At 41.5% G+C, this 15,281-nt stretch overlaps 1 protein-coding gene across 1 annotated transcript; it reads right to left on the reverse strand.

The window, feature by feature from the left end:
- Positions 1–1,663: 1,663 nt before the first annotated feature.
- Positions 1,664–14,613, reverse strand: PYGO1 (pygopus family PHD finger 1). The gene is made up of 3 exons (XM_030498013.1): positions 14,034–14,613; positions 9,570–9,655; positions 1,664–7,786 (listed from the first exon to the last, which is right to left on the reverse strand). The coding sequence occupies exons 1-3, from the start codon at positions 14,080–14,082 to the stop codon at positions 6,665–6,667; spliced, it is 1,257 nt and encodes a 418-aa protein (XP_030353873.1). The 5' UTR covers positions 14,083–14,613; the 3' UTR covers positions 1,664–6,664.
- Positions 14,614–15,281: the final 668 nt, after the last annotated feature.

The raw sequence follows: 15,281 nt of genomic DNA on the forward strand, positions 1-15,281 counted from the left end.
TTCCCATGTCCTGTCCTATGAAGGAAGGAAATTTATACTCCAGTCAAATCTTAGTAATATTACTAATACTCTGACCTTCCAGTTGCCAATACATATATAGATCTCTTGTGGGGGTTATTTCACTTCTAATGACTTCAGAGGCTTTAATGTATGGGGAAAAAATTCCTTTAAATAGTTTAAATTTTCTTAATTTAATAATCCTTTTCCCCTCCCATCCTTCTTAAATTTTCGTTTATCTCATCCCTCCATATTTTTTTAAGAGGAGCAGGATTATTTTATCAGATGCTATTTTTGCCAATGAACTGTTTTGCATGTGTGGCTTGGGACCACCTGTATCAGTTGCTCATTTGGAATGAGTTAGTTCTGTCATTTCAACAAACAGGAATAGCTTAATAACAATTTTTAAAATTAGAATAAGTAATTCTTTGTATAACCTCATCCCAAGTGCAGAAAACTCTAAAAACATCTATTCAGCCAAATGGTGACTAAGCCTTCCCTCCCATCCTGTAAGAAAGAAATGGGACTCATGGTGCAAGATCTCTTCTAATCTGCTTTGAAGTTACTTCAGATTAACGACTTTACAGAGCAGCAAACCTCTCCAAGAGAGGCAGGAGCTGTCTTTTCTGAGCAGTACAACCTTATACTGAGTCTTGCAGGATTATGCCTAATCCAAATGCATTCTCACAGGCAAAATATTATGAGTTAATACAATCAACTAGGTTGGAAAAGACCTTTATGATCATCCAGTCCAACATTTACCCCAGGACTGCCAAGTCCACCACTGAACTGTGGCACTAAGGGCCTACATTATCTTCATAGAAATCAATAGGCAACTTCCCCACAAAAATTACCTTTATTTTAAAAGAAACTGAAAACAGACAACAGAAAGCAACAAAGTTACATACAGTGTTGGACAAAATCTACCATATACATTATCCAAGAACGCTTGAATCAGATTCTGATACATGTTCTTCTAAAAGGTATCACATCATTATTAGCAAAAAAAAAAAAATAATTAAATGTCAACAGTCTTAATCAGCTTATACTTTGCATTGTTTGAATGGCAGTAGATTGGTAACTTGCCTTTTTCAACTCATCTTTAACACTGAAAGGAGAATGTGGACAAACAATTCCAAGTCAAAAAGCCCTAAAGAACACAGTATCTGCTCTGAAGGCCATATACAAAAGCTTGGAGGAGAAGCTGTCTTTTAAGTAAAAATCCCTCAACAACTCCATATTATTTCACATTTCAGAAAAAACCAAAAACAAACTACCAAGAAAGGAACAACAAAATAGAAGAATATATGAAAAGCTTGCCCTCCTTAAGCTATATGGAAGTTCAGAAGATGAGTGCCTAGCAACAGACACAACATCTCTCATGACTCCAATCCCAAACTGTCTCAAATACAGCAATTCCTGAATTACAGTGCACAAACCTTTGAGTAAAAAGGTGGGGTTCAGAAAGTTTGTTTGAACATGAGAAGGAAAATTAATCATGTATGGCAAATAATACAGAAATAGGTATTTCCTGTGATGCTGGGATAAGCCATTTCTGAACCCGGAAGCTAAGAGCGATATTGAATACTTGAAGCTATAGGCAGCACCTCTAAGGGGCTGAACACCATTTAGAATTCATCATCTCAGAACTGATGACAGACAACACTAGGGCACTAATGGGATCCTTTATTTCCATATAAAACTTAAGCCCACAAGAAATCAGAGGAGTTCCATACAAAGAAGTGAATGTGCATAACTCAAGATGTAGCGTAGGATAGTTATATTGCCTTAAGAGTTCTGCTAAGTACACTTAATTTTCCAATTTTAAGGAAGAGTCTATTCTAATATAGAAAGCTTCAGACAAAACTTAGTAATTGCAGAATAACTTTAAAATACATCCAGTTCTACATCCTCCTGCATACATCTAATCACATCCAATAGAGAAAAAAACGGCATGTTCTGTAAACCAAGTAAAGAGTGTTAGAACAGAATTTTCACACCCATGAGCGTACAACCAGATGTTCACCCATTTGTCATAGGATAATAATATGAAACTCATACTAACAGTTGTGGCAACAAGATGACAATGCACATAAGTGCTGCGTGTTCTGAAAGGTAGTCAGTTTAATTATCATGAATTGCTACGATCTATCATACCTCATTCTATGCAAGATACCACACCAGCTACCAATCCATAAACAATAATGTTTCACATACTTCATAGAGTAGCTTAAAACACATCATGATATGAAATAATTTGTATTACATAGTAATTTAATCCCTGGCCACAGGGTTAATGTTGGACAAAGTCTGGAAACTTTTTTCCAATTTGAATTACATACATTAACTTTGCCACACACCACAGCACTAATGCATGTATTACTTCAGACATGCTCTAATTTAAAATTGAAACAAAAAAGTTGTTGCAAAAATACATGTCACCAATGTGGAACACATTCAAGATTGTATAAAAAGTACTGAACTGATATCCTAAAACAGGTATATTTAAGCAGTACATAAGGAAAGATTAGTTTTAATATGAAACAGTCATTTAAGTCACATACAACATGATAAGAAGCATGACTTCCTTATTTGAAAATGTTACACCAATACTTTTACTGCCAGGCAATGTTTATTTATAAAATGAAAGGGATATATTTAATGCAGATGTGTTATTGTATTAAGTTGGAATGAAGACAAATGTTTAAAAGGTGCTACATTTGAACACCATTGATTTTGTAAAAATCTCAAACCATACAAAGCATTTCACTTGCAAATATCATAGGCCCCAAACTGCAAACACTTTGAAACGTTCTTGATGTGTGCATGCAGTTCCACTGACCGCTAGTTCTCACATGCTAGAAGTTAAGCCTGAAAAATGTGATTACAAAACTGGTTCTTAGATGAAAAACTTGAGAGGTCACAATGTATGTATTTCTATAAGCAGCCCCCAAAATTATGTTTTTGTTTTAAATAGTAACTTTATTACTTTTCTCTAGTCTCTTTCATTTGAAGATCTCAAATAAAACTAGGCCTCTAAACAACCTTGGCAAGTAAGCATTAGTCCAATCTTCTGAGGGCAGAAACTGAGGCACAACCAACCAACCTGCTTGGCTCAAGTTGTAGAAGGGATCGGTAAAACAGCCAGAAACAGGATTTTTGACATCTACCCTCTAGCCTATACGCAGTACTGTCACTTACCCTGACAACAATAAAACAAGGATTTTAAAGAGCAAATTACATATTTTCTCATTTAAAACTGGTCTCTGGCAAAAAAACCCTAAGTGTTAAGGACAGTCTGTATCTATTTATTTTAGCCTGAGGGAGAGGAGAACATTTTGGGCAATATGGGCTCGTTTCTGACCACGACAAGGAGCTATTTAAAAAGGACACAGGCATTTCGCATAAAAATGTTAAGGTTTGTAAGATTTACAAAATCTTTGCAATATTTTTGGTGTGCAGCACCAGTGCAGTCTAAATCACTAGTAATGAAAGAAGCACATGATAGTTCAATACAAATTGTTTCATGTAGAGTATTACAAAAAACCCTCACCTATTCTAATCAACCCTCCCTCCCACCCACCCTTCTATAACTAATTTCTAATTCTAACCAGCTGACATTTTCCTAGTACCTTACTAACAAAACATGATTGTTGTTTTCCCTGTGCATACTTGAACTACTACTAGTAAATACATGCAGAGAGAAACAAAGTATAACCCTCCCTCTAGACAGAGTCCAGGTCTGTCCAGCACCTATCAGTAGGGCAAGCATATTGGCTGGATGACTTTCGGAGATCCTGATCAGTCATATCTCTGTCATCAGTGTAGTAACAAGTCTGGTTTTCTTGTTCATTTGTTTTTATTTTGTATAACTGGCATTTGCTAATGCCTTGTATTTATAGGTTAATAAACACAGAAAATTTACTGGGTTACAAACCCAACATAATAGCAGTTTAGAAAAACTGAAACAAACTGTTATGCTAAGTTTCACAAATACAGAATTTAAGGCCTTTTAAGATGATATTCCAGTTGATTTTAAGTGTGTAAGAACATTACATTTAAATTCCAATATCTTGCTACCTAACACAGAAAACACTTGCCTAACTTTGTGTAGGGTTGAGGAAGAGATTAAGAAATACATGGTTATTTTAAATACAATGTCTGTTCCAAAATGTTAAAACATTAATTGGACTTCTGAGAACAAATGCCCGAGCCACGTTCCCACAACAGGAATGAGGTGTGGGAGAGGGGAAGGTATTGTGAACAGCACACTTGGGTAACAACAGCATCATTGGAGCTGGTGTTGAATTTTCATTGAGTGCAATGTTTTTACTTCATTTACATTGCTGTAGGTCTAAACCAGCTCCACTCTCTTCAGAGTGCAATTTTTTGCAGAGATTAAATTGAGTCCCAGAGGAACAAATCTATCTAAACAAGGTTTGGTTTAATATCTACTATAGGTACAAAAAGTAAATTCTAACAGTCAGTCAGTCATTAGGAAAACTACGGAAGAATAAACCTAACAGAGGTTAGATTGTTGCTTGTAGATGCTTGTTGGGTTTTTGTTGTTTGTTTTTAAATATCACACCTCTAACAACAAAATTAAGTTTAGTCTCTGTACTAAATAAAGCAAATAGTGATGAAAGCAGAAACCCTGAATCTGCCTTATGCTTTCTTTACATCTCCACAAAGGAAATCCTCAAGATATGAATCCTGCCATTTACACTTTAGACATTATTGCCTTTTTCCTAATGAGAGGCAAGACAAAAAAGGAGGGAAATCTGCACTTCTCTGGTAAAGCAGTATATAAAACTTTTCACTTTTAAAGTAAAACAAAGACAGTTATGTGGATCTGCACAGTATCTTCTAGGAAAGTACCACAGTAGAGCCCATTTAAAATCAAACACAACGGTGAACTAGCAAACAGGCCTCACTTTTCACTCATTAGCATAGCTTACCATAAAAACTACCTCTTTATACAGATGACTGTATTCCACAGAGGCTCCTACATCACTCATCACCACAAACCTGAACAATTTATCACATTAAGGAACATGACTAATGCCTGTAATGCCTGACATATGCTTTAATTGCTGACTGTTTAAAAACTAAAAGTTTCCAGCACAGTGGTATTACAATCAGAGTCTGTTATTACAGTGCCACCTTTTATTAAGTTAAAACACCACTTATCTCTACAGAAACACTGATTTTCAGTTGCACATGCAACTTTATCACACTGCTAAGGCTGAAGTCTTCAAGGCTAGATGTTTCCCCACATGGAAAAAAAAGAAAAAGAAAAAAGGTGGGTTTGAGATCAAGAATAAAGAATAAGGTCAAATTACCCATATTAAAATATAATTCTTAGTATCACACATGAAGCTCTAGCGCCATACATACTTGTCAGTAGAATACCAAGTTTAGCAAAGAAACTAAACTTCTGATTACTTGCTCCTGACACAAGCTAAACTCACCTGATGCGAAAGCTTTCTTTTTCTTTACCCCCTCACTGCAAGACTGGCTGAAGCAGTGGCAGGAATTCAGTTTTACTTTGCTGGCCACATTATCTTTTAATGCAGAGCCTGTGCTGAGCACACTCCATTGCCTTGCGCGCTCCTTTATGCCAAGTGGACTCTGTAAGCTCAGGACAACTGAGCAGGCCCTAGCTGAAAGTCCTTGAAGATGAGCCAGGCTTTCCCTGCACTAGTTCATTCACAATTCTCAGGCAGCACTGAGGCAGAGAGTAGAACCATCAACAACAAGGGATGAGAGAAATGCATAATTGCACAACCATGACAGATGCAGAGACTGTATCCTAATGTATGTGCTTAAGATAAATGAATTAAGGTTACACATGCAACCCTGGTTTTGGTATTCTCTAGATTTAAAGCACTGGGCTTCATAAACTTGATGTGTTCTTTTTCCAATGTAATCATCATATTTTGTAACTATTTCCAAATACTGCAAGACCTAGCAAGAGTCTTCAGCAAGCATTTGCTGAGAAGTTAGAGAAACAATTGACTTTTCAAGGAAATACAAATGCTTTTGTATTAGAGAGTTAGCAGGTTTCATTATGTTACTAAGCATGAAGTCATCAGTTTTTGACTAGTATGTTACTTCAAAAATAGGAAAAAGCACATGTGAAAATCTCTGTATTTACCCCAAAACAAAAACTATTAATACTGCACATTCCTCCATGTCATCTCCACTATATTCAAAGAAATGATAGCAAGAACATCAGTAATGGACATTCACTCCCCAAAAATAAAATGTAATGAGTACTTGCAAATATAGTACCATTAAAACCGAGCACTAAATGCCAGTGTTAGTTAACACATTAACACTAGCAAATTAGGGGCTACTCATGCAGGCACATTTTTGCCTTCGATAAAATTGTCAATGCATATCCTACTTATGATCAGTGGTCAGCTGTATTTTACAGTTTAATCAGAAACAAAACAAAAAAAAAATCCATCCTGTAAAACATTTGCACGCACAAAACTAAGAGTACAAAAGCTGAGATGGAAATTTATGAATGAAAACAGATTAGGGAAGAAAAAAAAAGATGACAGCAATCAAACACAACTGATTGTCTGCAGAAAGTGAAGTACGCAATTTGTAACCAAATCTTCACAGCAAGTATTTCAACCACTACCACCAATTCATGTTGTTAGCCATCCGTATTCAGTGCAGGTGGCCCTGCAGTCTCTCTTGTACGCATTAACTGGACATCTTTGTCAGCCATGCAAGTATCACAACCCCACACTGCTGATGCTTCTGCTGTAAGAAGGCCATAAGCTGACTCAGTCATGCCTGTACAGATCCGATGAAACCATTTTTGACAAGAGGCTTCACACAGGATGGCATCCTGGTCATCATTGACTTCATGTGTACAAATTCCACATGGATAGACGGGTTCAGAGGACGAGTGACCATGACGACTGGGATGAAGGGGTGTTTTGCTGCTCTTTTCAGAGTTGCATCCTTCAGCAGCACCTCGAGGCTGGCGGGACTTACTCTGAGTCCCATTTGAGTGACCAGCATTAGTGTTATCAGTGCTATTAGAATGGCTATTATCCTGGTTTACCACATTGTTTCGAGTAACATTTTTTAGGTCGCTGTTACCTTGACTCACAATGTCCTCTGGCCTGTGATGATGCTGATGAGCAGTAGTGTTCTGGTTGGATGCTTTGCTCGCACCTTGACTAAAGTCTTGCTTTTGTGCTGATGATTTTGTCTGGTTGTAAGTGTTTGGTGGAGGAACAAAAGAATGGTTTGACTCTAGCTGAGAATTTGGGAAATTTGGATTGTTTCCAGGACCAAAGTTAGATGGCACATCAGGGTGAGGTATCTGACCAGAATGGCCAAAGTTCTCACCAGGATTTGGTCTGAAATGCTGACCAGGCATAGTGACGTTTTGATTTATCTGACCACTGCTATAAGGTGGTTGATTCCCAAAACCTGGGTTATCGTGTGGACCAAAGCTGAAAGAGTGGGGTCGACTGAAACCCATTCCCACTGGGTTTTGAGGAAGGGGATGTGGTTGGTTTCTGAGGGAGTAAGAACCACCATATGGTGAGGACACTCTGGGCAGCATGTGAGGTGGCATTCTGAAAGTGTTATAGCCTCCAAAGCCAGGATAACCAGGATTACTAAAATATGGATTTCCTGAAGGAAGTGGTTTATAAGACACAGTATTATAGTTGTCATCAAAAGGATTTGCAGCTACAAGGTGGTCAGAGCTTGGATTCGGCGGTGGAGCATATTCAGATGGAGGAGGAAATGATGATCCCTAAAAATATTTTAAATACAACATTTAAATTAGTTTTAGTATTTCCCTGCAAGACAGACCAACCACAAAAGGTCCTGGATTAGCCCTAGTGCTAAAAGAACTGTTCAGCTGTTGCATAAAGCTCACCCACCATACCCTGCCAGGCTGTATGAAATTTCAGCACAGAGGCAAGAGAGGAGTTTGGGCTCTGGATAATATGGTGATTTAAAGTAATCTCAGTGGTTTAAAAATTGTGCAGTTACACAACCATGCTTCTGAAAATACTACTTGATATGTAACTTCTATTTCTTAATCTTTTACATAAGAAAAGCAACAATACAGAAAGCCATGTGTTACTTAAACACATGCACAAAATATTTCCAAATGTTGCAAGAGCAGATTTGAAGCATTTACTTTAGCTGCATCTTGGGTTCATTTTATTGAATATATGTCTCTGAAGACACCCCATTTCTATGAGGATATACAAACCTAATGTTACTATAACCCTAAAAAAGGTATATAGAATATAGGAGTTTGCATATAGGAATTTTCTGTATAGCAAACGGAGGTACCCCTTATGAGCATTCAGTGATTCAGGGAGTCTGCAAAGCACAGTCAGTAAGTATAAGATAGAAGGATTTTTGGTTACAGAGCATAATTAAGTGTTTAATGGAGCCCAGAGGCTGTTCAAATGTCAGCAGAGTGGCTATACAATTGAATTTCATACTAGACTAGCCTGAGGGGAACATCTACTTGGTTCACTCTCACACTAGCTGTGCTCACAGAAAGAATTTCCTCCAAATACTAATAAACTAAGATTAAACTTCCCCCCTCACTCCCCCGCCAAATACTACATAAATAAATAAATAAATAAATAAATAAAATTAAAGAAAAAAGAAATCTGCTGTGCTGCAGATTTTGAACCTGGTAAAAAGAGAGGAAACTAATCAGCATTCCCTGTACAGTTATCACCATTCCACAATGCAAAGGAAGCTCCACCAAGAAAGAGGTCTGAAACCCTTAAATTTACTGAATGCTTCTCAGAGCATTCAGTTTCATCATGACTACTTTAAAACAATAAAAATTAAGAAAACAGATCCACATCTCAATGGAATCTGGACAGTCCAAACAGAAAGTTAAATAAATAAAATTATTTATTTAACTCACTGGGCAGTACTAAATTAATAGATATTCTCAAAGCTGAATAAGCACACAAAGAAAAATTCTACACTACAGATATCTACTTGCTTTAGATGATTTGTACTCAGGCTTCCTTTTCTGGAAACTGTATAGAATTGCCAGATTGCAGGGATTCACTGGAAAGGAGCTGAACCTGCCTCACAGCTTTTGCTTGAAAATCACTTGCGGAATATGCCAAGAGTTTGGTCAAAGCATTAAGAAACTGTGCTGATGCATTAGCCCACAAACCTACATGCACAGGAATAAAAGTAAGAAGAAAAGTAGTCTCATGGCAACTACTCATGCTATATAGATTTCTACCAATGGCTACAAAGTCATTAAAAGAAAGCCTGCCTCAGAATCAAATCCATATGCTAAAATACAAGTTACTGCAGTCTCACTGTGCTCCTCTCTTTATAGGTCTTTGGCAACCTACAGAGATTAAAATAACTTCAGTGAGAATAACTAGTATTCTAAAGATTTTAACTTCACAATACAACTGAAATATTTTGTATGTAACTGCTATTTGTGAGAATAGACTGATATTCTGAACAACGTGAGATACCACAAACAACATGCGAGTGCACTATTTATTACAAAATCAAGAGAACCAAAGGGAATTTACCTGTGTATTTGCTTTGCGCTTTTTCTTATCAGGGCTTCCAAGTTGTACTCCTGGTCCTCCTAACCCATCCAATCCACTGTCACCACCTACAAAATTTCAATCGGTGCAATACTGCATTAGTTTTCTTACAGACTGTGTTTTAAGTTTGCCTCTGTCTGCAATAGCAACAGATATATGTTACAAGTACTGACCTTGCACTAGTTCTGGTGGCTAACATTGCAAGAAGCAAACATCTGGAGGTAAAAATTAGCATACCTTGTATACTGCTGCCTCACTCTACTACCACTTTAACATCCAATTCATGCTCATTAGAGTTGGAATAAACATTTCCATTTATTTTATGTTGATCTATCCCTTGGTTCCTAGTATCTCCACTTCACCAGTTAGAAGTATTTCTTGTTCACATAACGCATAAAACTTTCAAAGGAACTGTTTAAAACCATGCCTAAGATTCACCTCCTATTGACCTTACATAGACATAGCATTTATCAAACCCACTGTACCAATATACAACAGTACATTACAATATGTCATGAAAGAAAAGACAAAAAGTAGTAGATCCATGACTGAAGCCCACTGAAAACCCGTCATGTCGTTTCAACAGATCTCCAGTTCACCAGATCCAAATTCCACTAAATGCAAGATTCGATCAGACAAAAAGACACCTGCCAACACTGAGAGGGGCTCTAAGTGAACCTGCCCTTCTCTGCAGAAACCTCATAGAATAATTGAGCACGGCTGCTCTGGTGCAAAAAGAAGTAAAGAATGTTCATTTTATTGATCACTCAATCAGGCTTGACTGAGCAATACAAAGAGATATCTGTACTTTACCTGGGCTTCTTCCTCACCTTTTGTTAACAGTGGGACCAGCTCTCAAAGTTGTATAAATCGTGGCTTTCATTTTTAAAACTCTTGTTGGACTATAGACAAGAAAAAAAAAAATAAATCCTAACACATTCCTTACTATCCCATTTGGTCTGCCTTCGTGTGAATGCAAAAGAACCCTGCGCTGAAGCACAAAAATCACTTTGGGGTTATATGAGAGCAACAAATGTTAAGATACTAACATCATTACATTAAGAAACTGTATGCCAATTTTATTTTTCCCCAGGCCCATTAAGATAATAGCTTATTTGCTCTTCTAAAATATAGATATATATAGTAACTATAGAATACTAAGAAGCGGGCAATTCAACCTAAACAATGTGCTGTTATTTGTTTAAAACTCAGATTCAGAATACAAGTCAAACCTTACCGAGATGAAAGCATACAGCTGAACACACAGGTTTGTCTCTATTACCAAAGGCAACCTGAAGATAACTGTGAGTTATCAATAGTATCATACAAAGAAGCATAACATATGACATTACACTGCTCTATGTTAAAGAGGTACTCCCTGCAGACACTTAAACCAGCTTCAGCACTGTCCAGTAAAGTAACGCAAAATCTCTTCTCACAGGGAAGAAGTAGACCTACTGTATACAGACCAAAATATCAACAGTTATTTCAAATACCCCTGATCAAAGGGGGCCTGACAAATTTCGCTCCTAGCACTTTCTTCCTCCCCACCTCCTTTTTTGAAGTTTCAAGGAATTTACCAGTCCTATCTCCAGTAAGAATCCAGTTCTCCCTCTGCTTTAATAGGTTCCTTTTGGCTTTGGCTGTCACTGTTCAAATCTGTGAGCATCCGAGATCCACACCTATCGAAACTTCAGTCTGAATTTCAAACACCAGGGCAAGAAGTCACAATAAATTTCTCAAAACAAAATTATGCTTGAGCATAGTGTATTGTGCTATAACCTACAATCAGAGTAACTAGGGATTACTTCTTTTAGAGAGTCCTTTTTGCCTTGATTTAGAATACAAAATACTGTGTATACTTGGTGTGCTGTGAAGCACTGCCACTGCATTAACTGCAGATACTAAATAATCACAGCATGAAGTTTTACATAAAGGATGACAATAAATCTCCCTTAAATTTCAACTTTATAAAAAAAACTTCTTGATAAAGTATTTACTCAAAACTGACCCTGCACTTTCCATTAGCTTCTTCTCCAGCATTCCTATATGTTTGTCATAAATTCAGTGGGAGACTTCACTGTGAACACCATTCCTTGCTACTGTACAAAATACACTCCTGTTTCTTGTGGTCCTGTACTCATACCACATAAACAACATTAACCACTGGTAGCAAAGTATTACAAATATCCAGATTTCTTCTAATAAATTCAACAACTAGCAGCGCAGGTATTAGTAAATTTGTGGTCAAACACAATACTGAGGATCATATGCAAGTGCTGCTTTACAGGAGCACAAGTTAAAACTTTATGAGATTATGTATAAATTCCCTCTCTGGGATATCATTCTTCAAAAGCATAAGCATATGAATATTAGAATTCCAGTGACAAGTTCCACGGATTTCTCCATGAGTTACTTCCATGGGTGAAGCCAGTCACATGCCTCGGTTTGCAGAACTGAGTCCTACATCTGGAAAGGTACAAAGCTTTTTTATATTTTCAGTTCTCGCTGTGTGAGGCCAATGATTTAATTTAGCTCCACGAATTTATATTTTCCCTGTGGATTTTATAATGCTTTAATTTATACATGAAAGGAAACAGAGTGTTAGTCCTAGCATACCTCCAAAAATGAGTGAATAAGGGTCTTTTTCATGCAGCCAAGATAAACTTTCCAGAAAGTCACTTTTGGTACCCACCACGTAGACTTTCATTAAAAGGTGTACTGAGAATTCTGGAACACTGCACTAAGGGGGGCAAAAAAAATTTTCATTGTTTGAGACTATTTTTCCAGGAAAAAAATACAATTCTTTTGACTGGGACATCATATATGCGATGGATCTAGAGATACAGATACACATCTAAGAACTATTCCCTTATTAAATAACAAATAAAATATATTTTGCTCACTTACGTTTAGGAAAGGAGAAGTCCCGTATCCTTTTTTATTTCATACATACACAAGAGATTTTCAGTGTTATCTATAAGAACTGCAACTGTAGTTTTGTTTACGTATTAAGAGATTGTGACTTTACATGCAATTTATGCCATATTTCACATGCTGCAAATACACCAAGGAGTATTTTCATACTCCCTGACAAATCTCTGTCTAGGTTTTTACAGGATGGATGCCAGAGTCTTTTCAAACAGTGCTTTATCTCTGCAAGAATGTTTTCCCAAGAAACATAAATGGCTGAATAAACTTTTCATTTTAGGCAGAAAACTAAGAAGAGTCTAATTCTGACCAGATTTGGTGAGCCTATTCTGCGGTCCTGATACTGTAAACAGTTTTGATATTAAGCGGTAATCACATGGAACTCGGTGGGTAACTCAGGCATGTGAAACTGCATGTGCTTAAATATTTGCAGAATCTGGGCTTGAGAGTGAAGGACTCTAATGAATCCCAGTCTCCTTTGTAACACTGCTGCATATTTTCATTCTCTCATTCTCAAGGTTGCAATCCAGCTGTTACTAGAACAGTTTCAGAGAAGCAGAATGTAAATCAATGACAACGTGCGTAGCAGAATCCACACCTTTCCCCACTTACCCAACCATAAAAAAAAGCTTTAAACATCAAGAACAATAGAATTCCAGGGCCAAAACAGGAGGTGAGGCAAAGAGAAGCAATAAATTGCAGATCTTATCATTTTGCCATGATTTTCACTCAACTCAGTCACCCTACTGTCTTTCATGAATTCATTCAGAAATGAATTTCTGTTTTTAAGGACTATGAGGACACAACTACGGCTACACAGACTGATGTGCTACTGCCATTAAAGTCAGCTGCACAGACAAGTCGGAAGAGACACCGTATTTCTACCCGTCTCCTTGCACATTTCAAAGAAATGCATACTTCAAACCTCACTGGAGCCTTACAACAGTGCTATTGATAAAGAACAATATTTCGACAGATTTCTCATTTCCCGAAAAACAAAACCTCAGCTAGAATCAAGCACAAGAGCGAGACCAGGGGCAGAAGAGCAAACACTCAAGTGTAATTTATGGGCTCTGCATCAACACTAACTCGGACATGTGGCACTGCCGACGTATTCCCTTGCACCAGCAGTATGCACGCTGCATACTAATGGACAGCACATCCAGAAAAACACGGGACATGACCACGCACCGCACGCGTCCCCGCGCGGTCCCAGCTGCGCGCAGGGCGAGCCCGAGTTTGGCATTTCAAGGCCCGGAGGCTGCGGGAGCCCGCGGCGCCCGGCCGGGCCCACCGTGCAAACTTAGCGCGGCTGCCGCGCCGCCCGGCCCCGCCGCCAGCCGCAGGGAGGCACCGCGGCGGGGGCGCGGGCGGCCCAGCCCGGGAGCGCGGCGGGCAGCGGCGGTCCGGTCCGGTCCAGCCGGTGCGCGCATCCCGCGGCGCCGCCGGCTCCCCTCACGGGAGTTAGGCCCCGGCAGCGGCCACCCCCCGTGCCCGGCCCGGGCCCCCCCGTACCTCGGGATCTCTTCAGCGCGATGGGGTCCTTCTCCTGTTCCGCTGACATTACAGACCGCAGCGCATGGCTCCCAGGGCGGCAGGAATCGGGGCTCTTTGATGCTGCTGCCGCCACCGCCGGCCCGCGGCCCGCCCCCTCCTCCCCCGCCTCCCCCGCCACCGCCCCCGCCCGCTGCTGCCGTAGCCGCCGCCGCCGCCCCACCAGCGGAGCGAGCAGACTTTGCAAAGTTTGGGCGCGGGAGGGCTCCGCGGCGGCCCGCGGCCAGGGCCGGGCGAGGCGGGCCCCGCCGAGCGGAGAGCCGCTGCCCGGGAGCTGCGCGGGGGCCCGCGGAGCGCCGAGCCGCGCCGGGCAGGCTCCCCGCGGGCTGCGGGCGCCCGGCTCGCTCGGCGCCCGCCGCCGGGGCTGCCAGGCCCCGCGGCCCCGCACAGCGCCCCCGCCGGCCAACAGCGCCGCTCAACGAGCCGTACCCCGGCCGCCGTCGCCATCCGGCTCCCGGGCCCCCAGGGGCAGCGGCGCCAGCTCCCGCGGCGGCGGGGCGCTCGGCGGGACTCCGTGCACTCCCGCCATGAGCGCGGCGGGGCGCGGCCCTTCTCGGGGGGAACGGGGCGGGGGGGGGAAGCTGACAGCCCCGGCCGCGCCCCCGGCCCGCGCCGCCGCTCGGAACAAAGACGCGGGGCCGGGGCGGGCTCCGCCGCCACCCTCCGCCGGGACGCGCTGGGCTCGGGGCGGCCGCGGGCTGGGGGCCGCGTGCGGCGGCTGAGGGGCGCGACCGCGCGGACCGTTGGTGCGCGAGAGGGCGGGCGCGCGGGCTGCGGCCGGCGCGCGCGGCTCGGTGGCCGCCCCTCACACCTCAGGCCGCAGCACGTGCCGAGCGCGCTCCTGCCGCCTCAGGCCGCAGCTCCGGTGCCTCCGCGCAGCGCTGAGCCCCGCGGCGCGCTCGCAGGTGGGTCCGTGCGGGCGGGAGCACTCCTGCAGGGAGGGGCCCCTCCATTCCTCCAGCCTGGTCTGTGGCCTGAGGGGAGTGCGGGGGAGACAGGAGCCGCTGTTGGCCCGCACGGCGCTGACGAACCCCACTGAGCCCCGGGAACACACAGGGCAGTGGGTGAACCACTGCTCGTGCCACTGTAATTCTGTGGAAATCTACGTTCTGCCACAGATTCCACCTTCTGAAGTGGCCGCATTCCAGAGGTGTTACATATGGAGTCCTCGTCCTTGATCAAAAGTGTTTATCAACTGTATTAAAAATA

Source organism: Strigops habroptila, chromosome 9 (assembly GCF_004027225.2).
Source record: "Strigops habroptila isolate Jane chromosome 9, bStrHab1.2.pri, whole genome shotgun sequence".
In the NCBI taxonomy this organism is placed as follows: Eukaryota; Metazoa; Chordata; class Aves; order Psittaciformes; family Psittacidae; genus Strigops; species Strigops habroptila.

Coding starts and splice junctions, on each gene's coding strand:
- PYGO1 (XM_030498013.1), bottom strand. CDS start 14,082: ATGTCAGCGGAACAGGAGAAGGACCCCATCGCGCTGAAGAGATCCCGA. Junction 9,656..14,033: donor CGCGCTGAAGAGATCCCGAG/GTACGGGGGGGC, acceptor GAAATTTTGTAG/GTGGTGACAGTGGATTGGAT. Junction 7,787..9,569: donor AGCGCAAAGCAAATACACAG/GTAAATTCCCTT, acceptor AAATATTTTTAG/GGATCATCATTTCCTCCTCC.